This window comes from Erinaceus europaeus, chromosome 1, assembly GCF_950295315.1.
Source record: "Erinaceus europaeus chromosome 1, mEriEur2.1, whole genome shotgun sequence".
Taxonomy (NCBI): domain Eukaryota; kingdom Metazoa; phylum Chordata; class Mammalia; order Eulipotyphla; family Erinaceidae; genus Erinaceus; species Erinaceus europaeus.
This window is the reverse complement of record NC_080162.1, coordinates 61001245-61027677: the sequence shown is the minus strand read 5'-3', so window position 1 is coordinate 61027677 and position 26433 is coordinate 61001245. Positions and strand designations below refer to the sequence as shown.

General features: G+C 37.7%; 1 protein-coding gene across 2 annotated transcripts in view; it reads right to left on the bottom strand.

Annotated features, from left to right (window-relative positions):
• The window catches only part of TASP1 (taspase 1), a 226737-nt gene that overhangs the window by 81528 nt on the left and 118776 nt on the right, over positions 1-26433 (bottom strand). For both annotated transcript variants that reach the window (XM_060186473.1, XM_060186476.1), the window contains one exon: positions 3068-3178. In XM_060186473.1, the coding sequence (XP_060042456.1) occupies positions 3068-3178 (111 nt within the window). The remainder of the gene's footprint in view (positions 1-3067; positions 3179-26433) is intronic.

Genomic DNA, 26433 nt, shown 5'->3' with positions numbered 1-26433 from the left:
AATGTAAAACATTCATTCCCCAATAAAGAAATAAAATTAAAAAAAAAAGAAAGGAAGAGAAGAAAGGACAATAGAAAGAATGGGCAAAAATATAGACAGAGGTATATATATATATATATATATATATGATGATATAGAGATATATCATATATATCATATATATATGATGATATAGAAAGAGGTATAAATAGATGTAGGTGTAGATATAGATACATAAAGCCAACCACATCTGTGACCTTGGGAGAAATACTGCAGTTTCTTCTGGAGGGAATGGGTACACAGAATTCTGGTGGTAAGAACAGTGTAGAATTATACCCCTGTTATCTTATAATTTTATAAAACGCTATTAAACCACTAGAAAAAAAGTTTGTAGGGCCCAGGTAGTGGCACACCTGATTGAACACACATGTTATAGTGTGGCAGGACCCAGGTTCGAGCCCCCAGTCCCCACCTGCAGGGGGAAAGCTCCACAAGTGGTGAAGCAGGGCTGCAGGTGTCTCTCTGTCTCTCTCCCTCTCTATCCCTCCCTTCCCTCTCGATTTCTGTCTTGATCCAATAAATAAATAAAATTTTAAAAAAAGAAAGTAATTAAGTTCCATCTCTTCCGAACAATTTATGGACAAACATAACATGGTCACATAAAAGACTAAGAGTGCCAGACCTGCAAGATAGCTTTTAAATAGAATGCTTACTCTGTCACATACACAACTCAGATTCCAAGCTCCAGTGGCAGCAAATGGAAGAAAACTTCAGTGCAGTGGTGTCTTTCCCTCTATCTCTCTGTCTTTGTCTTTCTATGGAAAATGTTAGCTCAGAGGAATGAAACCTAGGTAATGACAAGGAGGAGTAAGAGGAAGAATAGAAACTCATTAACAGCTATCAGAAAGCTCTAGCTAGTGACAATAGATTTGACTGAAACTGTTCTTGTGGTACAACAGAAACATTTATGATTTATAGAAAAGAGTGGACATAAAGAAAGCTGAATTGAGAAAGTGCTCTGGTTATATTATTTTCAAGAATAAATATAGAAAAATGTACAGCAAGGTTTTTACTTTCCTTACTTTTTTTTAAAATTCTTTTGTTTTACTTGGAAGCATAGGGGAAAAAAAAAAAGAAGCCTCTGAGTATTTCTGGTTACTAGGCAATACTAAACATTGAGAACTCATGAGTTGGGGGCTGGGTGGTAGTGCACAGGGTTAAGCACACATAGTACAAAGTGCAAGGAACTATGCAAGGTTCCCAGTTCGAGCCCCAGCTCCCCATCTGCAGGGCGTTGCTTTGCAAGTGGTGAAGCAGGTCTGGAGGTGTCTATCTTTCTTTTCCCCCTCCCCCTACCTCCCCCTCCTCTCTCAATGTCTCTCTGTCCTAGCCAATAAAAAAAAATGTAAAAGATGGCTTTCAGGAGCAGTAGACTCATAGTGTGGGCACTGAGTCCCAGCTATAACCCTGGAGGCAAAAAAAAAAAAAAAAAGAACTCATAAGTTTATGAAATTACACTATAGAAGAATTTTGTAAAGCAATAATTGAGAAGTCATGGTCCAACAAAGCAAATTAAATTGTGATCTGATTTGGCAAACCTGGTGGAGCACAGCACAGAGAATATACACAAGACATGTTTGAAATATCCTTTAACAGACAGAGGCTTATGACAGAATCTTCTCTTTTTATGGATCTAATCTTCCAGTATCAGGATATGCAGTGAATAATATTTTTACAATCTTGATACCACTAAAGTTGATTACTAATTGTTATTGGTTGGAACTAACTTTTGATCAAAGTGTAGAAGATAACTATGGTTAAAGCAAACAATACAAATAATTGTATGGTTGCTTATAGTTGAGTGAGTGAAGAAGATAAAAGGAAGAAAGCAAATAAACCTTCTTAAACTTTCATAGTTAAAAGAGTGAAAATGGTTGAAAGAAAATATAAAGATAAATCAAACAGTAGTCTATTAGCTTTGTCACCACTGTGGTTCTAAGACCTACCACCCTTGGAAATACACCTGTGACAAAAACAACTATCCTACTAATAAAGAAAAGAAGAAAAAGTATGACTGAAGTCTTCGGGCTAAAAGATGAAATGAAACCAATACCAGCTGAATAAAGCACCTAAAAACTGTTAACCCAAGTTTTAGATATAGATTCTGTGCAAGGACATCATCAAACTCCAAGACAGTAGTTGTTTTAGCATCCAGTTCATATTAAGGATTTCAAGGATCCATCATGCAATAAATTTTCTCATTAAAAAAAAAGGTTTAAAGAACACCACCAACAAAAAAATAGAATGCTAAATTTGTAATAAAATTAAAATATATAGTTTCAAATTAGAGTATAATTTTAACAAAAGCCAGGAGGAATAGAGTTTAAGGATAAGTTTGAACTATATGTTTTCCTTTTTTTTTTTCTATTTCTTCAGTACTATTTGCTTCCTTAGCAAATACTGAACAGAGTTAACTTTTGCTCATCTCTGGTTTATGGTAGTGTAGGGGATTGAATCTGGGACTGTGGATCCTCAGGCATGAGGGTCTCTGCAAAACTGTTACGCTATCTTCCCTACTCAATAGTTAACTTTTTAAAGCAAAAAGTGTAAAACCTACACAATCAAAAGCATCAATAAGTTGACAGCAGCCTGTGTTCACTGGATTTAAGTAGATAAACTTCATAGGTATCAATCCCTCTAACTTTAACAAATTTCAAGACTTCAATTATTTCTTTTTTTAATATTTTATTTATTTTTCATAAGACAAAGACATTGAGGGGGTACAGGGAGAGAGAGATAACTGTAGTACTGCTTCACAACTAGCGAAGCTTCCCTACTATAGTTGGGGACTGGATCTGAACTCAGATCCTTGTGCATGGTAATATGCAAGCCTTATAAGGTACATCACTGTGCAGCCCCATAAAGGATGAACTTTTACAGAAAAAGGGCAGTAAAATAGATATTTACATTTAATAGAGCAGCCTAGCCTTCCCGTAGCTTAAACTTATTAAGTCTAAGGGTATAAATGTTTCTATGTCTTGAAAAATAGAAAAGAAAACCACACATGTAATGTTTATGTCCAACTTACCTAGAAGGGTTTGCTTATTGTGCGTGGAGTCAGGCTCCATGGAACATCTACAAGATCGGAGAACAATCACTCCTCCAAGCACACCATCTTCACTGGCCAGAAAAGGTGAACCTAGGCAGAAATGAATAGCAGTCATTTTACCTTCTAAATTTTTAATTGTTTACTGGAACAAAAATGTAGTAAGAATAAGAACTTAAAAGATGCTCATTTTCTGACAACTGTTATTGCTCATACTCTGTACAGGCTTGACAGAAGGCAGATTTGTACCTAAATAGTGGCCATTTGGCAAAGATAGTGCCAGATGTCACCAAGAACACTTGAGTGGGGATAAAGTGTGCATTATTGTATTCAGAATAGAATTAGAAACACTACCAGATTAAAGGACTAAAACACAAATATAGGGAGAAAAAAAGGCTTAGTAACTCCCTTTGATCAGCTCTTACAGATCATTTACCAGGTTCTCTCTGCTGTCAGGGGCATGCCACCAAAAGCCTTGATTTACTACCTTAAATTTAATCTTAAATAATAAGCACAAACTTTATTATAGGCATTTAAAAATGCTCCTGACGGTTTACACAAATATGAATGAAACTATTTCTATTATGAGAGTTTAGTGGTTAGAAATGACTGGGCCTCTTTAAGATCTCACACACTGAACTACTGTGAGCATTTCTAAAATACTATATTTTTAAAAACTTCATTTTTCCTCCCCAAGGACATCTTCAAACATCTGGCATAGCAAGTAGGCACATGGAGAACAAATGAAGAATTAACCCAAGAACTATCAAAGAACATAATAAAAATAAAAACCAACCAAATTGGATTTGGGGGGAGCTTCTGATTAAATTTAGGAGATTAAACTTAGTAAATTAAACACAGACATTTATCTATGCTCCATTCCCAAATCCCAGTAGCTGGCAGGGGCTGGGATGTGGGTGGGGGGGCAGAAACAGAGCTGAAGAAAGGTAGACAAGAAAAAAAAAAAATAGGGCCTTTCAGAAAATGAAAAGAATATGAAGAAGTAGTTGCTCACCAAGCATATCTATGGAACTGAGGCCTAAGTTTCTATAGGATACACATGTGCGGGAATAGCGTTTGAAGTTGGGGGGCACACTTAAAGGTAACTATTCAGTTTTGATATTAACCCCAAAAGGGTCAACTATTGATGGCTTTAAGTTCTTCTAGAGGCAGGAATGCAGAGTAGGACTGAAAGGAAGACGGTTATAAATATTCAAATGGGGAGTCAGGCAGTAGCTCAGTGGGTTAAGCACATGAAGCGCAAAGCACAAGGACCAGTGGAAGGATCCCGGTTCAAGCCCCCAGTTCCCCACCTGCAGGGGAGTCACTTCACAAATGGTGAAGCAGGTCTGCAGGTGTCTATCTTTCTCTCCCCCTCTCTGTCTTCCCCTCCTCTCTCCAATTCTCTCTGTCCTATCCAACAACAACATCAATAACAACAACAATAATAACTAAAAAAATAAGACAACAAGGGCTACAAAAGGGAAAATAAATTAAAAAATTAAGAAAAAATATTCAAATGACTTGAGATGATTTTATCTAGTTTTACCATTAGTGAGAGGGAAGAGAATCTGGAGAACACTTCAGTAACACAGGCATGGTTTCTCTTATTTGAGGGGGAAGAGGTAAAAGGAAAGACACCTGAAAATTGCAATAGGTGTAGGTATGTGATTCATAACAAAAGTGAAGTCAGGACCACAGAAATGAATAAAAATGGGCAAAAATAAAAAATAAAAGTAAAAATGATAGGTAGAAAGATAGATAGGTAGGTAGGGAGATAAGTAAGTAAGTAGGTAGGTAGGTAGGTAGGTAGGTAGCCCATATGCATGACCTTGGGAGAACTGGGTGCTTACTGGTAGAGGGGAGTCAAGGCACAGATCTTTCCTGGAGGAAATGGTATGGAATTATATCCCTATTATTTTATAATTTTTTAAATAACTATAAAATTACTAATAAAAGTAAGGAAAAATGTGGCATGAGTTTTCAGATAATCCAAGACTACTTACAGAGTAAGGAAGTTACTTTTCCCTAACTCTGTAGAAGACACAGGATATCTATACTCTACAGTGACCAAACTAGAAAGTCTTATAAGACTATGGGTATTAGGTTAAGCAATATTCAGAAGGAATTTCCAAGATGAAATAATGACACTGAAGTGAAATTTTTACATGAAATAGTGAAGTGACTAGATCCCTTCAACCAAAAATCATCATGATGAAAGAAGTCACGCTGCTATCTTCAAAGTACAAGAATGATTTACTCCTTTCTAGCCATTGAACCAGTTCAAGAATCAAGACCTGAGATATTCTAAAAGAAAACTGTTTGCACAATAATAAAAACTTCAAGATGACAAGTGTGACCCAAGCACAGAAAAGTCTTTCATATCAGTCTACAATCTTTAGTAGAGACAAATAGCATTGCTGGTTATTTTAGTGGGTCTTCTAATAAAGACAAAAACCAAAACACTTTCTGGTTTTTGTCTTTTTTAGATGACCCCAAAAAATAATTATAAAATCACTAATAAAAGAAAGGAAAAATACAGAAAGATAATGCAGACAAATACATTAAGAAGAGAGAAAAAAATGATTTTAGGTTAAAGAATATGGGAGAAAAATAATCAGAATAGGCCAGTCATTCAGATAACAGAATTTTCAAGATAAGAGCATAGTAGAAATAAATTTCAAAGGACTAACTCAAAAAATTATTAATAAGTAAGTGCTATAGTTGAAAAGATTTCTCAACCTACCAATATAACATGAAAAAAAATGAATATCGTAAAGACATACCACTATGAGGTATCAAAATACAGAGGAAATAAACCATATCCCAATGGAAAACAAGAGATCACATGAGAAGCAAAAGGATCACAAGAGCAACAGGTTTCTCAATATAACACTGAACACTGAAAAAAAGAAGATGCACTCTCTTTAAAATGCTGAAGGAAAATTATTTACAACTTCAAAGCCTATGTTGTGGGGTAAAGGCAAGGACGACCAGTCAAGACCAAAATTAGGGAGTCTTTAGTTAGCCTGCTGGTGACTACACTCACAGCTAAAAGTGCAGTGCCCATCTCAGTGTACCACAAGCATTTACAGGGGCAGGTGCAGGAAGCAAGCTAGGTTACAGAAGCCAAATATGCGGTTGTTAGGGCGGTCTTACCGCAGTCAGGACAACCAGTTATGAAAACAATTAACAGTCAGCAATTAATCAACAATTACAGAGCACTAATATCTATTTCTTGTTTGGCAAGTAAAGTGGTTGCACAGGTTCAGGTTTAGGTCAATATGGAGTTAGTTATGCTAAGAGAGTGGGGACCCTGTCACACCTATATTCACCTAAAATGTCAACCAGGTGTGAACACAGAATAATGGTCTACAAAGTCTCTCGGGCTGTGAGGTAGCCCACTGGGTCAAGCTCACATAGTACAAAGAGCTAGAGGATTCCAGTTTGAGGTCCCCACTCCCCAACTGCAGGTGGGCGGCTTTACAAGTAGTGAAGCAAGTCTGCAGGTGTCTTTCTCTCTCCCTATCTTCCTCTCCTCTCTCAATTTCTCTCTGTCCTATCAAATAAAATGGGAAAAACGGCCTCCAGGAGCAGTGGATTCGTAGTGCAAGCACCCAACCCCGGCAACAGCCCCGGAGGGGAAAAAAAAAAAAGTCTACGAAGTTTCAACTAATTTTCTTCCTGTAAACTCTTTCTTTCTCATAAAGCTAAAAGCCTTGGCCAAATAAAATAGGAGGTAAGTGTTTAAGATTAAAAAAAAAAAAGCAATAAAATAAGGAAATTCAAAAGGAGAAAAGACACGAGGATTTTTGAATGGCACAAGGCTATGCATTCAGCTTAAAAAAACAATAGTACAAATTGAAGCCAGGAGCCAAAAGAGATCAGGAAAGTATTTCCAAAAAGGAAAAATTAAACTTCTAGAGTATGACTGGATTTTAGGTTATTGAAAAATGTACAAATTTCCCATTAATTTGGAAAATGAGAATGCTAGCACATCCTACCCCCCAAAAAAAATTGAACTAAAAAATGAAGCAGGTATTAACTGCAGAGAAGAATCTGTACAAAAAAGAAAACTAAATCGCAGCACTGTGTAGTTTAGATATCAACACTAGAGTCAAGAGTATATATTTCCAGTGCTGATGAATTACACAATACTAGTATATATAGTACTAAATATACTATACTAGTGATAATAGTATTAAAACTGGGAGTATAATAGAATTAAATCCTACCTTTTTCTGATGTGAAGGTAAAAATACCTAAACTTGGCATCTAAATAACATTTAAAATTTTTAAAAAATCAAGAAATAGTAGTAAAAGTATTTTATATTCAAATATAGGAATAAATTTTAGAACAATAGTCATAGCTGCTGTGGGAAGGGAAACTAAAGAGTAGGAATGTGGGACAGGGAACTACTAAATTTATCTTTTAAAACTATGAACATTCAATTCTTTGTAAAGAAAAAAACAGAAATTTAAATTGCAGAATTAGAATAAATCTTATAAACCATAGCCTGATAGAAGAGAAAGACAGAGAAGTCACAGGGGAGAAACTATGCTTCAATGTATTCATGTTCTGTAGTTTGATTTATGGAACTCCCTATCATGAGGTATTTTATTATCATTTCATAGATGAGAAATGAAATTCAGAGAGGTCAAATGACTTTCAACAGTTGAACTGGGTTTTCGTGTGTGTGTGTGTGTGTGTGTGTGTGTGTGTGTGTGTGTGTTTGTGTGTAATTTATTTATTAGATAGAGACAAACAGAAGTCAAGAGGGGTGGGGAAGATAATGAGGATGAGAGACAAAAAGAGACACCTGTATCACTATTTCACCAGTAGCAAAGCTTTCCCCCTGAACATGGGAAGCAGGGGCTTGAACTTTGGTCCTTGTGTATTGTAATATGTGCATTGAGCTGGGTTTTCTCCTCATATCACTGAGCTCTGGTTTCTGAACTTTTTTTATAGTAACATCTCTGGATAAGCTCACAGTTCAGCTTCTACCAGATACCTCCATGTCAACAGTACTCAAACTTAGCACCTCTAGAAATCATTCCTTTCATCCAACAATCCAGAAACTTCTATTATTTAGAATAGTAGCTGAGTACCCACAGTAAAAAAAAAAAAAAAACAAAGAAAGAAAGAAAGGAAAAGAAAAGAAAAGAAAAGGAAAGTCAAGATAAAGAAATCTCTCGGTGGTCCAGGAGGTGGCACAGTGGATAAAGCATCAAATCCTCAAGCATGAGGTCCTAAGTTCAATCCCCAGCGCACATGTACCAGAGTGATGTCTGGTTCTTCCCCTCTCTCTTCTCCTATCTTTCTGGTTAATAAATAAAGTCTTAGAAAGAAAGAGAGAGAGAGAGAGAGAGAGAAACTTTTGGTCACCTGTTTCCCTTCAATTCAAAGGGACAGTAATGGAATCCCATCATCACAAGTGGATCACATGAAAAAGTGTGGTTGGTAACTGTCCACCCACTAGGGACCATAATTGACCTAACTGATTTGCTACTGCCAATGGTCTCTGATTAGTGGACTTTGACTACTTCCCCCGAATTGGATGACTTCATCTGTTCACACATAGACGATGTGCTGACACGAAGGCCCAACCTGCTCTTTCTTTCCAAATGCTCAGTGGATGACTACTCTCTGTTCACAAGGTGTTTACGTGCCCCTCCCTCTAAATACTGTGACAGTAGGCTCCTGTCTGAGATCTGCTGCATGAACTGTGTTTCCCTTGTGTCAGAACAGAAGTATAAATAAAGCTTTGCTTGCTTTCTTGAAAAATTCCATTGCATGAAAACCCAATAACTAATGCTCTATCTTTTCCCTCTCTAATATCTCAATATTTCAAACTATGTCAAATTATGTTACTATTCCGTATGATTGTACCTTTGCATGCCTATTACAGAATAGATGTTCAATCTGAAATTACTGAAAGGTAATGTTCAGATTTTGAGTTAAGTTTAGAATGACAAATGTTGGGTAATATATATATCCCCACTTCCAATAGGAAACATTAAAAAAGCAAATATTAGCTACATTTAAAAAAAGATTTTAAACGAGAAATTGAATCTCAGTACACTATATAGCTTACGTGCCAATAACTAGAGATAAGAATATAAACTCATCCACACCTATGGACATATAATCTTTGACAAAGGGGCCCAGACTATTAAATGGGGAAAGCAGAGTCTCTTCAACAAATGGTGTTGGAAACAATGGGTTGAAACATGCAGAAGAATGAAACTGAACCACTGTATTTCATCAAATACAAAAGTAAATTCCAAGTGGATCAAGGACTTGTGTGTTAGACCACAAACTATCAAATACTTAGAAGAAAATATTGGCAGAACTCTTTTCTGCATAAATTTTAAAGACATCTTCAATGAAACGAATCCAATTATAAAGAAGACTAAGACAAGCATAAAACTATGGGACTACATCAAATTAAAAAGCTTCTGTACAGCTAAAGAAACTACTACCCAAACCAAGAGACCCCTCACAGAATGGGAGAGGATCTTTACATGCCATACATCAGACAAGAGGCTAATAACCAGAATATATAAAGAACTTGCAAATCTCAACAACAAGACAACAAATAACCCCATCCAAAAATGGGGGGAGGACATGGACAGAATATTCACCACAGAAGAGATCCAAAAGGCGAAGAAACACATGAAAAAATGCTCTGATTGAAAGAGAAATGCAAATCAAGACAACAATGAGATATCACTTCACTCCTGTGAGAATGTCATACATCAGAAAAGGTAACAGCAGCAAATGCTGGAAGGTTGTGGGGTCAAAGGAACCCTCCTGCACTGGTGATGGGAATGTCAATTGGTCCAACCTCTGTGGAGAACAGTCTGGAGAACTCTCAGAAGGCTAGAAATGGACCTAACCTATGATCCTGCAATTCCTCTCCTAGGGATATATCCTAAGGAACCCAGCACACCCATCCAAAAAGATCTGTGTACACATATGTTCTTGGCGGCACAATTTGTAATAGCCAAAACCTGGAAGCAACCCAGGTGTCCAACAACAGATGAGTGGCTGAGCAAGTTGTAATACACACACACACACACACACACACACACACACACACACACACACACACACACACACACACACTGGAATACTACTCAGCTATAAAAAATGGTGACTTCACCGTTTTCAGCCGATCTTGGATGGACCTTGAAAAATTCATGTTAAGTGAAATAAGTCAGAAACAGAAAGATTAGTATGGGATGATCTCACACTCAGGCAGAAGTTGAAAAACAAGATCAGAAAAGAAAATACAAGTAGAACCTGAACTGGAATTGGCATAGTGCACCAAAGTAAAAGACTCTGGAGTGGGTGAGTGGGGAGAATATAGATACAAGAAGGATGACAGAGGACCTAGTGGAGGTTGTATTGTCATATGGAAAACTGGGAAATGTTATGCATGTACAAACTACTGTATTTACTGTTGAATGTAAAATATTAATTCCCCAATAAATAAATTTAAAAAAACTTGAACCAGAAAAAAAGAATATATACTCATAATGCTGCTGCTAATAATAATAATAATAATAATAATAATAATAATAATAATAAGGATATGTTACATATACATGTTACCATCTCATTTATTTCCATCACTGTACTCTGACAGAACTGGGAACTCAAAACAATATCAACAGAAAGAATAGAGTGGCATCAAAAGAATGGAGAAGGGGAGAGGGATAGAAAAATATGAATTCGGGAGTCGGACAGTAGCACAGCAGGTTAAGTGCAGGTGGCGTAAAGTACAAGGACTGGCTTAAGGATCCCGGTTCGAGCCCCCAGATCCCCACCTGTAGGGGAGTCGCTTCACAGGCAGTGAAGCAGGTCTGCAGGTGTCTATCTTTCTCTCCCCGTCTCCCCCCCCTCTGTCCTATCCAACAATGATGACATCAATAACAACAACAATAATAACTACAACAATAAAACAACAAGGGCAACAAAAGGGAATAAATAAATATAAAAAGTATAAAAATAAAATAAAGAAAAAAAATGAATTCAAAGTCAGATGGCAAGATCATGCAGGGTTCTAAAGCCAGTGTTTGGATTTTGAGTTTTATTCCAACAGTTCTACAAGGAGGTTGGATTTACTCCATGTGTGATAAACAGATTCCATGTGTGGTTTTATATCAGGACAGTGATAGTTTTTATCAGGAATTATAAGAGATTACTTTGTTGAATTTAATAAATTGCCAGGGCAAATGTAGAAGTGGCAAGCCACTAAGAACTGCTATGGCAGCATAATAGAGAGATGACAGTGGCTTGTATGGACCTGGTGGAAGTGGAGACTGTCAACAGATGTTAAGTCTGATATAGACATTCTTTTTTTTTTTAAATTTTCATGTTTTATGTAAACACACCATATCAAGACATTACCATTTCATTATATAATCATTACAGATGCCAACATTTCAATTTATTTTTTAAAAAAATTTTATTTATAAAAAGAAAACATTGACTACACCACAGGATACGAGGGGTACAACTTCACACAATTCCCACCACCAGAACTCTGTATCCCCTCCCCTCCCCTGGTAGCTTTCCTATTCTTTTTTTTATTATTATTATTTTATATTTATTTATTTATTTATTCCCTTTCGTTGCCCTTGTTGTTTTATTGTTGTAGTTATTATCAATGTCATTGTTGTTGGATAGGACAGAGAGAAATGGAGAGAGGAGGGGAAGACAGAGAAGAGGAGAGAAAGATAAACACCTGCAGACCTGTTTCACTGCCTCTGAAGCGACTCCCCTGCAGGTGGGGAGCCGGGGGCCCAAACCAGGATCCTTTCGCTGGTCCTTGCGTTTGGCGCCACCTGCGCTTAACCCGCTGCGCTACCACCCGATTCCCGCTTTCCTATTCTTTAACCCTCTGGGAGTATGGACCCAAGGTCATTAATAATCTTAAGAGTGCTATTTCAGGGAGTCAGGTGGTTGCGCAGCGGGTTAAGCACACATGATGCGAAGTGCAAGTACTGGTGTAAGGATCCTGGTTCGAGCCCCCGGCTCCCCACCTGCAGAAGAGTCACTTCACAAGTGGTGAAGCAGGTCTGCAGGTGTCTGTCTTTCTCTCCCCCCCTCTCTTCCTTCCCCTCCTCTCTCCATTTATCTCTGTCTTATCCAACAACAATGACAACAACAACTACAAGGGCAACAAAACTCTGACCAGTGGAACAGAATTGAGAATCCATAAGTAAGCTCCCACACCTACAGACATCTAATTTTTTGTAAGAGGGCCCAAACTATTAAGTGGAGAGAGTCTCTTTGACAAATGGTGTTGAAAAAGTTGTGTTGAAATGTTCAGAAGAATGAAAGTGAATGTATGTCTCAGAGATTATAATGAGAGGATATGCATCATTGGCTTAGTGTTTTGCTTCTCATTTCTTCTGTGCTTCTATAGACCTTTTACCAATCGGTGCTTCCATTTTTTTTTTTCCTTCCTTGGGTTTCTCACCTATAACATGAGTGTTTTATAGTTACCCCATTAAATTTTCATGGGAACAGAAAATACTAGAATGCATTTAAGGTACTATACATATAGCATGATAGAAGCAATATGTAGATTTCTCTTCAAAATCAGGATATAATGGTTCTTTGTTAATGGACTGAATACCTCTGAACTTGGTCATTGGTTTTTATCATTACATGGTCCTGTTGTCTTCTTACACTTCACATTCAGGAAAGGTATGTTACTTAAGGGCATCTTTAAGGAAAAAGCCTTTCATTGTTTAATAAGCATAAACTGTCATTTTGTTTCTGTGTTTAAAGAATATTTGTAATAGCTAACACTAGTTAGATAAAGAGACCAAGTGCTGAGGCTTCCTTCAGTGTGATGGGGACTGGGCTCAAACCTAGATCACACACACTGCAAAGCACCACACAATCCAAGTGAGCTATTTCACCGGCCCTAACCCCGCCCCCCCCAATTTTTTGAGCTGGAGTTATATATTTTTCGGAAAAGCTATGCTTCAGTCCTCGTGTGTGTGTGTGCATATACCTGATCTCCAAACCACCTCTTTCTTAGTGCATTTATTTTCAATATTTGTTTAATTTCTCCAAGAGAAAATGACGTTTGAATGATCTGACAACACACACATTAAAAACAAGAAAGCAGTCCCCAGAAAGCTATTTAAAGGACAGTGGTTCTTTATCAAATGTATCAGCAAATGGAACACTAGCCACTGTTTTGTGGATACAGAATTATTCCCTTGATAAGTTCTTACATGTTGAAGAGAAAGTGTCGCATCAAGTCTTACATAAGGTGTGTTAATGATTTGGTTGTCAACTGTAAAACATTAATTCCCCAATGAAGAAATTAAAAAAAAATTAAATAAAGATTATTTTGGGAACTACATCTAAAGAGTGGCAAGTTTATGTAGATACACAGAAAAACATACATTCATAATTTCATAAATTATGAATTAATAAGCTGAAATAAATTCTGAAACACCACTCAAAGATTTGGGGAATCCCATATAAGAAGGTCTATTCTCAACCTGTCTACTAGAAGGAGGTAATTATAGATCCTCCTCCCACAAAATTATCTGACAACACAGAAACCAAGTGAAAAACCACTGTGAAACTCATAAAATTTTTCTAAATTTGAAGAAGGGATTGAAGGATGTGTTCATTTGTATATTTTCAATTATACTTTCTCTACCAAGTAAAAGAACTAAATATAGTCTAGTCAGTGGCAATGCACAGAGCTTTAATCTAGTGTGCAACCAAAAAGGTTAACATTAGAAATAGTGGTCAGTTCAAAATAACACACATATTTTACAGCCATTTTAAGTAAGGGAAAGATCTATGCAGAAAGTTCAGTGAATAATACTGTTTTGATGTCAAAAATGCTGAAGGAAAAAGGAAAGTAACATTATTTTAAAATTTTCATTCTAATACTTAAATTTATGCATAAATTTCTGGGCTAATGAAATGAAGAATCACACACTTTTTGTCCATCTAGCAGAGCACCAATCAAAGACTCCTGAGCCGTGTGACTATTCTGTGTTCATGATAGTTAATAGTTCATGATAGTTCACAGCTAGTAGGGAAGGGAGAGGAGAGAATTAAAGGGGAGGGGAGGGGAGGGGAGGGGCCAATTTGGAGACAAGTAGGTCTACTTGTTGACTTACAATGTTACTGTTTGTGAGTTCAGAAAACTGCATTTTTTTGGGTTTAATTGTAGCAGTTGGCATTTCTACATTTAGCAGTAAATTGGCAATTTATAGGGACAGACAGAAAGAAGTTTCATGGAAACAAAAAAAGTAGTTATGTCATGCCTTGGAGTAGGCTAATATCCTAATCTTGAAAGCTGCCCATAGACCCTTCATCAGACACAAGTTTCAAATCTTCAGACTACGTGGCAGCTCGTCTGCTAGCCCCCACAGGTTACTCTTCATCACTCAAGATTTATCTTGATATCCTCTCTGGTACAGACCCTTCCAAAATTTCTAGTGATTTCAGGGTAAAATTAGCCTTTCAATACCCTGACATTTTATTTCCTTTACTTCTTTTTTTTACCAAGAATCTTTCTTCTATGTTAGTCATTCATTCCCTTTATCATACCTTAGTCCTTGTAGCTACCAATAACTTTCATCTGATTCATAGACCTCACTTGAAAACATCTTACCAATTACTTCTCCTGATTTTCAATAAAAAGTCTTGCAAAAAGAAACTTAGGGAGACACACACTAACAGCAAGCATGAAAAATTTACCCAACAAATGCAAATACTGAATTCATACTTACAAATCCAAATAACAAACCCTGATGCATGATGTTGAATATAAATGTAAGTTTGATACTTGAAACATAAGATACTCTAAGCTCACTTCAGACATGAGGTATTTTAACTAGAATAGGTGGTGGGAATTGCATGGAACTGTACCCTTCTTATCCTATGGTCTTGTCAGTGTTTCCATTATATAAATAAAAATTATTAAAAAATAAAATGAATATCATCAATGTCAAGCCTCAAAAGACTATGTGAGAGGCATTTAGTACAATGTGAATGTAATTAATGCTAATGAATTAAATGTATTTCACCACAATTACAAAAGGTTAAGACTATGTATGTTCTTTTTAAAATTTATTTATTTATTTGACAGAGACAGAAATTGAGAGTGAAGAGGGAAGACAGAGAGGGACAAAGACAGCATGACACCTGCAGCCCCACATCACTGCTTGTGAAACTTTCCCCCTGCTGTGGGGACCAGGGGCTTAAACCTCATGTCCTTGTGCACTATAATATGTGCACTTAACCAGGTATACCACTGCTTAGCCCCAAAGATAAGTTCTATTCTTCCCTCAGAAATGTGTGATTTTTCACAGGCTCAAAAACACTTTTAAATATCTGATGTCTTTTTTAAAAACTAGGTTACAAGGTGGAGAAACAACTTTAAACCCATAAAAAGAACTCAAAAATGTATTGTGAGCATTATAAGTACAGATTTATTTACCTACACCTACCAAATGTAACTTAAATCCTATTCAAACTAATCAGTCAATATATAATACAATTCAGACTTCAGATTCATATGATTTAATTTTCCTTTTCTTCTTGCAACCTTGTAATTATGTACTCTTGAGTTTACTGTAACTAATATTAGTGGTTTCTCCACATGCTCGAAAGTAAAAAAAAAAAAAAAAAAAAGTTTTTTGATCACCTAATCATTATCCTTAAGAGAAAAAAAAAAAAAAAAGCTAATATGGAAACAGATTCCCTCCCCCACTCCCCCCTCCATTGGATAAAACAAATTCCTTATGTGATTTAGTTACAGACTAATACTTTATATATATACATTTTTTTAACATACAATTCAATGTGAATAGCTTAGCAGTTCCCAATTCTGTGATGGCACCAGCCTTTATAATCAAGTCCATGATCTCTGGACCTGGTCATCATTGCAGTTAAATAGGATAGTATCAAAACTATGGTTCTTTTTAAAATAATATGGCTTAAGAGGTGGGAATTGTATGGAATTGTACCCCTCTTATCCTGTGGTCAATATTTTTATTTTATAAATAAATTAATAAAAATAGTAATAATAAAAGAGTTGTTTTTGTCGTTCAGAAGAATGAAACTATATCTCACCAGAAATAAAAGTCAACTCCAAATGGATCAAGGACCTGGATGTTAGACCAGAAACTATCAAATACTTAAGAGGAAAATACTGGTGGAAATCTTTTTCCATCTAAATTTCAATGGCATCTTTGATGATAAAGATCCAATTGCAAGGAAGACTAAAACAAAAATAAATCAATAAGATTACATCAAATTAAAACACTTCTGCACAAAAGAAAGGAAGGAAGGAAGGAAGAAAGGAAGGAAGGAAGGAAGGAAGGAAGGAAGGAAGGAAGGAAGGAAGGAATCATCACCCAAACAAAGAGACCCCTCACAGAATGGGAGAGGATCTTTACATGCCATACACCAGACAAGAGGCTAATAACCAAAACATATAAAGAGCTCACCAACTTTAGCAACAAAAAAACAAATGATCCAATCACAAAGTGGGGAAAGGACATGAACAGAACATTCACTAGAGATACAGAAGGCCAACAGACATGAAAATTCAACAACAATGAGATAATACCTCACCCCTATGAGAATAACATACATCAAAAATGACAGCAGCAACAAATGCTAGAGAGGTTGTGGGGACAAAGGAACCCTCCTGCACTGCTGGTGGGAATGTAAACTGGCCTAACCCCTGTGGGAGAAGCAGTCTGGAGAACCCTCACAAGGCTAAAAGTGGGCCTTCCTTATGACCCAGCAATTCCCCTCCTAGGGATATATCCTAAGGAGTCAACTACACCCATCCAATAAATATGTGTGTACCAAAGTTCACAGCAGCACAATTTGTAATAGCCAAAACCTGGAAACAGCCCTGTCCAACAACAGAAGAGTGGCTGAGAAAGTTTTGGTATATATACACAATGGAATACTACTCAGCTGTTAGGAATAATGAATCTACCTTCTTCAATCTTTCTTCTAGCTCCATCCAAGATGTTAAGTGAGATGTTAAGAGAGCCAGAAAGACAAAGATGAGTATGGAATGATCCCACTCAAAAACAGGAACTGAGAAAGAACAGAAAGGGAAACACAAAACAGAATTTGACTGAGTTTAGAGTACTGTACCAAAGTAAAAAAAACTTGGGAAGGGGGGGTGGGGTGGGAGGGTAGATTTCCAGCTCCATTGTAAGGGATAGGGACACAGACTTTTGTGGGAATGATGTTAATATATAATCCTATTAATCTATAGTCTTATAAATCACTATTTCATCAATATGAAAGGAGAAAAATAGATTAAATGTCTCAAACTTTTTAATGCATAAACTTCAGTTCTGAGTATATATTCCTTCAATCTAAGCACTTAAGGTTTCAAATTAATAAACTGATTGAATTTTAACACTGAGATTATATTGTTAATGTATTTCTAATAATAACCTTTTTTGAAATATTAAATCACCTATAATCTTAGACCAAGGAAACTAGAAGTAACCAGTAATGTTAGTATATAAGATATAGTTATTTGTAAATGACATTAAATGGCATAAGTCATGGTAAGGCCTTGTACAATAAATCCTCATCATGGGATTTTTCAAAGTAAACTAAGTTCCCAAATAACTTGGTTATAATAATAATAATAATAATAATAATCTATTGCCTTCTTAAACTCTAAGACAGCAAGGAACCTTCCTCATTCTCTATAAACCTGTATTTCTCCCAATCCTGGAACCCCTGGGGCTTTGTTCATTTTCCTTAATGCTTCTCTTGATCCATACCATTTGATACTGCATCTGCTGATTTCAAGCAAATCAATGCAACCAGTACCACCTCAACATGTGTTATGGATTATGTGCAGAGATGACAGGCCTGGGATGTCAACCATCCAGCTCTTATACTCTGGTGAAACCTTCCCTAACTCATAGGACTCCTTAGTTCCATTTTTGGTGGTACACTTCCTAACAAAGTTATAGAACCTAAATATAGACCAGGGCCCATGAGATAAGGCACATGTGCACATGTATCCATAAGCAGGGAGAAAAATAAATACCTGAAAGTAAAAGTGCACAATAGCCTTGAGTAGATTTAAACTCAATAAGTACAGCAAGCAAGTAGAAAGAAACTAAAATAGACAGCATAAAGTACTTAATAAAATAGTTTCTACCTACACCTAGATACCCTCCTCACCTACTTCCAATTTCACTTCCCTCAATCACAATCACTCTAAGTCTAACCCTGTCAGATAAAGTAAGGACCACAAAAGCTGGATAAAGGTATGAGATTAGCACACTTTCATGATGGTAGTGACCACACTACCAGGTCACCCCAGCATCTGTGGCTCCAGTCAAGGAATCCTGGCATTCCCACATATATATGATGGGACTAGATCTCTAACAGATCCCTCTCTCTAGCAACACTGGTCATCTCCATCAGGAATGACATCATAAGCCCTCTTGTAGGTCTCTACAGGACACTGCCCTCAATGTAGAACAACAGTGGTAGAAATTCTCCCACTCTGAGTAGGTGAGCAAGTTGTGATATATATATATATACACACAATGGAATACTACTCAGTATTAAAAATGGTAATTTCACCATTTTCAGCCCCTCTTGGATGGAGATTGAAGAAATCATGTTAAGTGAAATAAGTCAGAAACAGAAGGATGAATATGAGATAATCTCCCTCACAGGCAGAAGTTGGAAAACTCACGTTGAAAAAGATAAGAAAACACTAAGCAGAACTTGGACTAGAGTTGGAGTTGGGGTGTGTGAGAGGGAGGGTTCAGTGGAACATGATGTTAGAGGACCTAGTGGAGGTTGTATTGATATGTGGAAAACTGAGAAATATTATGCATATGAAAACTACTGTGTTTAATGTCAACTGTAAAACATTGATTCCCCAATAAAGAAATTAAAAAAAAACTGTAACTACATGTAGTTTGAACTGAATAAAATTTGGAAAAAAAAAAGAAAGAAAGAAAGAAAGAAAGAAATTGGACTGGTCCTGAAATGAGAGCAGCTTAGAATGTTCCTAGATATGGACATGGAAAGCGAGTTCAGACTGACAGGGATGAAGAGGTTACACAGGCTCTTGCATTAAATATGAATAGACATGAACCCTAGGTCTAATCAGTGGGGGGTTACAGTTAATGGTATTTATATACTTTTACCATATTTGGGAGCTACTCTCTGCCCTGATCCAGCTTTCTAGTCCTATCTCAACTCTGACACCATCTTCCCAGACAATACTCCTAGCCCACCTGCATATTAGCTATTAGGCTTAGGCAAAAATTAGTAAAGTCATGGGCCCCTTGGAATATACCTAAAATAGACTTCCTAGTTCCTTTCAACATGAAGACTACAAATTTTATCTGTTAGACTTTTACCTTTAGATTCCTAATTATTAAAGAGATTTTTCTACTTTATATCTTAATATTTTTCAGCTACCAAGCTGCAGATGCTACCATGAGGCCACCCTGACTTTCCTGGGCAGACAACCTCAGGCAGACAACCTGAAACCCTACCTCCCCACAGCCCAGCCCCACTAGGGACAAACAGAAACAGACAGGGGTTTTGCCCATGTCCAGTGAAAAAGCAATTACAAAAGCCAGACATTCCAACTTCTGCTCCCCATAATGATTCTAGGTCCAAGCACCCAGAGGGATAAAGAAAAGGGAAACTGGGGCTGGGTGGTGGTGCACATGTTACAATTCACAAGGACCCAGGTTCAAGTCCCCGGTCCTCATCTGCAGGGGGAAAGCTTCATGAGTGGTGAAGCAGTGCTGCAGGTGTCTCTCTGTCTCTCTTCCTCTCTACCCCCCCACTTCCCTCTTAATTTCTGGCTGTGTGTAACCAATAAATAAATAAGGACAATGAAAAATTAAAAAAAAAATAAAGGGGAAACTTCCAATAGAGGGGATGGGATATGGAACACTGGTAGTGGGAAATATATGGAATTGTATCCCTTTTATCCCACAATCTTGTCAATAATTATTAAGTAACTGATAAATATATTTTTTAAAAGAGTTGTTTCTACAGTTTTTATTTGACTCACAACCAAATATTACCAAGTTACTTGCAGTTAATCAAGATTTGGTAGCTAATTTCAATGGTCTTTTACTTGTTTCCCAAAAGGCCCAAGTACAAACACATATGCTGTTGACACTGCTATTTAAAAGCTCCAAGTGTCCAAAATACATGGGAATTTCTAGGATCTAAAAGGCTAGAGCATTTGTGTAAACAGGAAACCTAGGCCACAGGGAGAAAACCAACTTTAGTTGTGAATGCACAGAGCATAACAAAATTAAACTTCTGCTGCCTACTACCAATTTCCATTTATTCTGTTAACTGTATCTTGTTAGTTTGCTGCTTATCAGTTCTATTAGTAATTTTAATATCCTTTTTTATTATTTACAAGACAAGCGAAAGAAGATAAAAATTATTGAGGTTACCCAGAACAAGCTGGTCCAGTTTTTTTTAAATTTATTTCCTTTTGTTGCCCTTGTTTTATTGTTGTAGTTATTATTGATGTTGTTGTTGGATAGGACAGAGAGAAATGGAGAGAGGAGGGGAAGACAGAGAGGGGGAGAGAAAGATAGGCACCTGCAGATCTGCTTCACAGTTTGTGAAGCAACTCCCCTGCAGGTAGGGAGCCAGGGGCTTGAACCAGGATCCTTACGCTGGTCCTTGAGCTTTGTGCCACCTGCGCTTAACCCACTGCGCTACCACCCGACTCCCACTGGTCCAGTTTTACTCCAATATCATTCTTTAGGGAAAAAAATTCATCAGTTATGCCACAGACTTAACTTTGGGGTTTCTTATTAATTGTGATATTTTATTTCTTATTCTCAATGAACACTGAAAATCAAATTTGGGTGTTAATTTCACAAGTGGCTGGAATAATGCATCTTTCAATGATGACTGTCTAGGTAAGTTAGTGTGTTTTTTTCTTTAATCATTCATATTAGCTGGGTAGGAGGTAATTTCAAAATATTCTTACTTTTAACAATTTCTCTGAGTACTTCTATTCGCAAATCACCTGATATTCCCACACAAATTTTCTGCATCTTGTTTTAAATAAGATGCATGAATAATATTTTTTTTTGTTTTTAATACTAGAACATTGCTCAACTCTGGTTTATGGTGGTGCTGGGGACGAAATGTGAGACCTCAGAATCTTCAGGCATGAAAGACTTTTTGTATAATCATTATGCTATCTCCTCATCTTTCATGAATATTCTTAAAGCAATTAATAAAGCAAAGATCACTCTAAAAAGCATTTCTTCTCAGAAGAGATTTAAAAAAAATCCAATTCTGCTTTTAGCTTCCCAACAACATTCTTCAAAATCATAAGCATTTATAAAACTGGTCCTTATATTCCGTTGCTATATTTTCTTTGTTCTTTTTGTTCCCATGCCACACACTTCAATTTGTTATGATCTATGAAATGTTTATACACTAAAGCTATTCTGGAATAGGGAGAGAGGTCTCTTGAGTAGGAGATGTGGGGATTCTCACGTACAGATATTAAAATTATTTTTAGATGCTACATATGTATTTTATGTTGGGTAGGAAGAACTATATGATTTATTTTGCAGTATTTAAAGATAAAAAGTATTGTTTTCCAATAATTTGTAAAATTTTAATACACAATTTCAATTAATAAATAGAAACAAACTTTGAGCAAGGGTTCTGGGTGACAACTTAGAGGTTAGTGTTCCATAGATGACTGGCATCCACAAATACCTGTCATTTATTGAACTCTAAACTATCAAGTTGGTCACCCAAGGAACTTAATCAAAGAACTTCTTCACCACTTCTAGTATCTAGTATCTTTCATTCTTAGTTGCTTAATCAGTTTTCTTATATTACCACTTCACAAACTTGAAATTTAATCTATACCTTCAACTTGCCTACACCCAAAAGTTTTTTCTTTCTACTAATTTACAACTGGAAACCCTATGGTTATTTGGAGAGGGGAAACCCTTCCATTTCTGTGTTCTATGTCTGTGTCCTCAGTGGCATCCATTCTCCCTCTCTTTTTCTTTTATAGAATATTCTCTCTCTAAGCAACAAGAGATAGCCTCTTGGATTTTTACCACCAACTCAAATCACAGTAATTATACAAAAAGTCTAATTTCCAGACACTCTTCAAGTTGATGAAAATATAAGAATGGTAGGCAAGAATAAACAAATTTATATAGAAAAATTAAGAGGTGCTAGGAAACATAACCCCAAGTATTAGGGTGGAAGACAAGTCAAACTTTTAAGAAGGATCTTTAAGAAACAACTCACTGAGAAGATTACATATAAGCATTTATGGCCTCCTCAACTTAATCATCCATTCTTTGAAAGATACCATAAATTGTAAGGCTGAGTCCAAAATCTGAACTTTGCTCTTAAACTCCAGCCTCAGATATTCAACTCACTGCCTTAAGAACATAAACCACTTGGTGTACTGCACCAAAGTAAAGACTCTGGGGTGGGAGTAGGGGAGAGTACAGGTCCTAGAAAAGGATGACAGAGGACCTAGTGGGGGGTTGTATTGTTATGTGGAAACTGACAAATGTTATGCCTATATACAAACTATTGTATTTACTGGCGACTGTAAAACATTAATCCCCCAATAAAGGGGGGGGAGATTTTAAAGGTTTAAGGATCCATAAATTAGGGCAAAATATATACCTGAAAGCAAAAATACACAATAGTCTGTAGTGAGTCAGTATCAAGTTCATAATGAAATAGTGTTCACTTAGACTTAGATACCTTCCTCACCTACTTCCTATTACAGTTTGCTCACTCACTCCAAAGCTAACCTTAGCAAAGCAAGGACTGCAAAAGCTGAATAAGGGAAAGAGACTGGCATATTTTAACAATGACTCTTTAGTCACTATCAGGCCACCCAATCAGCAGGGTCCCTAATTGAGGAGTCCTGAAATTTCCAAACAGACTTGATGGGACTAGACATCAAATAAATCCCTCTCTTCATTGTTATCAGTCATTTCTATCAGGAACAACACAATAGACCCCTTCGTGGGCCCCCATGGGACCTTGCCCTCAACTTGGATCAACAATGGTAGAGAATGTTCCATCCTCTGAAAGGAGGATAAACAACATACTCTATGCTACACCTGAGAAAGATGGGTCGATATTGGGGCAACATGGAATGCTCCTACTCATGACCACAGAATGTGAGCTCAGATCTAGAGGGATGTAGAGGTCACATAGGCTCCTAAGCTAATTATGGGACCCAGATCACCTCAAATTGATGGGGTTTATAGTCAACAGTACTTATACCACTGTCCCATATAAGGAGTTACTCTCTTCCCTGATCCTGCTTTCTGGCCCTTTTTCCAGCCATGACATCATCTCCCCAGACAGTAACTTGGACCCATTGGCATATCAGATTTCAGGCTCAGGGGCAAAAAGAAAAAGGGGGGTGGTGGTGGTGGGAAACCCTAGTATAGCCACAGGCCCTTTGGAATTTAACTAAAATATGCCTACTAGCTATCTAAAACATGGAGGTATTAGCTATCTAAAACATGGAGGACCCCCCTCCCCTCAACCCTTCATCTGCACTATTCCAGCCTTTAGGTCCATGATTGGTCAACAATTTGTTTGGCCTTGTATGTTAACTCTCTTGTCAACCACCATGTTCCAGATGCTCCCATGATGCTGACCAGACTTCCCTTGACAAGACAACCCCACCAATGTATCCTAGAGCTCTGCTACCCCAGATCCCTTCTCCACTAGGGAAAGGGAGAGGCAGGCTGGGAGTATGGATCCACCTGTCAACATCCATGTTCAGCGGGGAAGCAATTACAGAAGCCAGACCTTCCACCTTGTGCATACCACAATGACCTTGAGTCCATACTCCCAGACGGTTAAAGAATAGGAAAGCTATCAGGGGAAGGGATGGGATACAGAGCAGAGTTCTGGTGGTAGAAATTGTGTGAAGCTATACCCCTCTTATCCTATGGTGTAGTCAATGTTTCCTTTTTATAAATAAAAATTTTTTTAAAAAGGCTCTTTTAAGTCTTAGTCCCCAAAAATGCTGGCAGAAGTAAATATACATTTTTTAAAAAATATTTATTTTATTTATTTATTCCCTTTTGTTGCCCTTGTTGTTTTATTGTTGTAGTTATTATTGTTATTGTCATCGTTGGATAGGACAGAGAGAAATGGAGAGAGGAGGGGAAGACAGAGAGGAGGAGAGAAAGATAAGACACTTGCAGACCTGCTTCACCGCCTGTGAAGTGACTCCCCTGCAGGTGGGGAGCCGGGGTTCGAACCGGGATCCTTATGCCGGTCCTTGTGCTTTGCGCCACCTGCGCTTAACCTGCTGCGCTACAGCCCGACTCCCGTAAATATACATTTTTATGAAGAAAAAAATAAGGATACACTACACTAACAAGGTCAAAAACAATCTGTGTTTACACAAAGTGTACTATGGCCTTCTCTTCTGCTTGTGAAGAGATCTCCAAAGGCCTCTGTTCTTTCTTCATGAGACTGTTTTGCTGTTTCTGGAACATTTATCTCTGGACCACTCTGTGGTTTCCACTCGCTCGGGCGCACTCAAAACAGCCAGCAGAGTCGGGAAGAGCCAGCGGGCTCCTGGTGGAGCCAGCCAGCCGGCTGCGCCCAGACAACCCCACGCACCGCGCCCGCAGCCCCGCAGCCCGCAGGAGGTCGACGCCAGCACACAGGAGCCCGATGCCAACACGCTGGAGCCCAATGCCAACACGCCGGAGCCTCAGAATTTTAACAACAAATGGCACCCAACGTGGGGCTGACCTGCACATCTCTCAGATAAGTGAAGACAATTTGGCTACCTATGTACTATGGCCTTCTCTTCTGCTTGTGAAGAGATCTCCAAAGACCTCTGCTCTTTCTTCATGAGACTGTTTTGCTGTTTCTGGAACATTTCTCTCTGGACCACTCTGCGGTTTCCACTCACTCGGGTGCACACAAAACAGCCAGAGGAGTCGGGAAGAGCCAGCGGGCAAGAGGCGAGGCGCAGAGCTGCCTTTTCCACCTGGTGGAGCAGCCAGCCAGCCAGCTGCGCCCAGACAACCCCGCGCACCGTGCCCGCAGCCCCGCAGCCCGCAGGAGGCCGACGCCAGCACACAGGAGCCCGACGCCAACACACTGGAGCCCGATGCCAACATGCTGGAGCCTCCGAATTTTAACAACAACAAAGTTCCATATTCTATGTTCTTATAATCTCTTAGTTACCTGCTACGTCAAGTCCATGAGAATCAAAACTCCGATTACTTTTAATACTTCTTTCACCACATATATCAGATTCAATCAGCATCAGTCCCAGACATCTCACCTTTGAAAATCTCTAATATCTGCTGCTTTATATTCACTGACCCTGATTTTCTAGTTTTCATACATTCAAATTAGTAATTTCACTTCGAGTCTAACTTTTCCAATATATAGCACATCCTAGGACAGCATCATTGTCAAAGTCATACATGACTCTTCATTACATTGTCCTTTTATTTTTATTTGTAAGCATGCCTTTCTTCTTTACTCTTATCCAGTTGTTTGTTAAGTCAATCATTTGTTGTTTCTGAAACAAAATTTTACCTCTTAAAGGTACCTTTTTATATATGACACCTTTTGGATCTACAGATATGAAACCTCCTTCTCTACTTCTTTTAAATTATTTTGTTTTTATTATTTTTTTAATTTATTTTTTAAAAAAGAGACATTAACAAACCCACAGGAAGAGGGGTACAACTCCACACAATTCCCACCACCAGAACTCTGTATTCCATCCCCTCCCCTGACAGCTTTCCTATTTTTTATCCTTCTGGTAGTATGGACCCAGGGTCAGTGTGGGACACAGAAGGTTGAAGGTCTGGCTTCTGTAATTGCTTCCCCACTGAACATGAGCATTGACAGTTCGATCCATACTCGCAGCCTGCCTCTCTCTTTCCCTAGTAGGGTGGGGCTTAGGGACACAGAGCTCCAGGACACACTGGTAGGGTTGTCTGTCTAGGGAAGTCTGGTCGGCATCCTGCTACCATCTGGAACCTGGTGGCTGAAGAGAGTTAACATACAAGGTCAAAAAAATTGTTGACCAATCATGAACTTAAAAGGCTAGAATAGTGCAGATGAAGTGTTGGGGGTCCTCCATTTTGTAGATAGCTAGTAGGCATATTTTAGTTATATTTCAAAAGGCCTGTAGCTATACTAGTTTTTTTTTTTTGTTGTTGTTGTTGTTGTTTTTCCTCTGAGCCTGAAATCTGATATGCAGGTGGATCCAAGTTATTGTCTGGGGAGGTGATGTCATGGC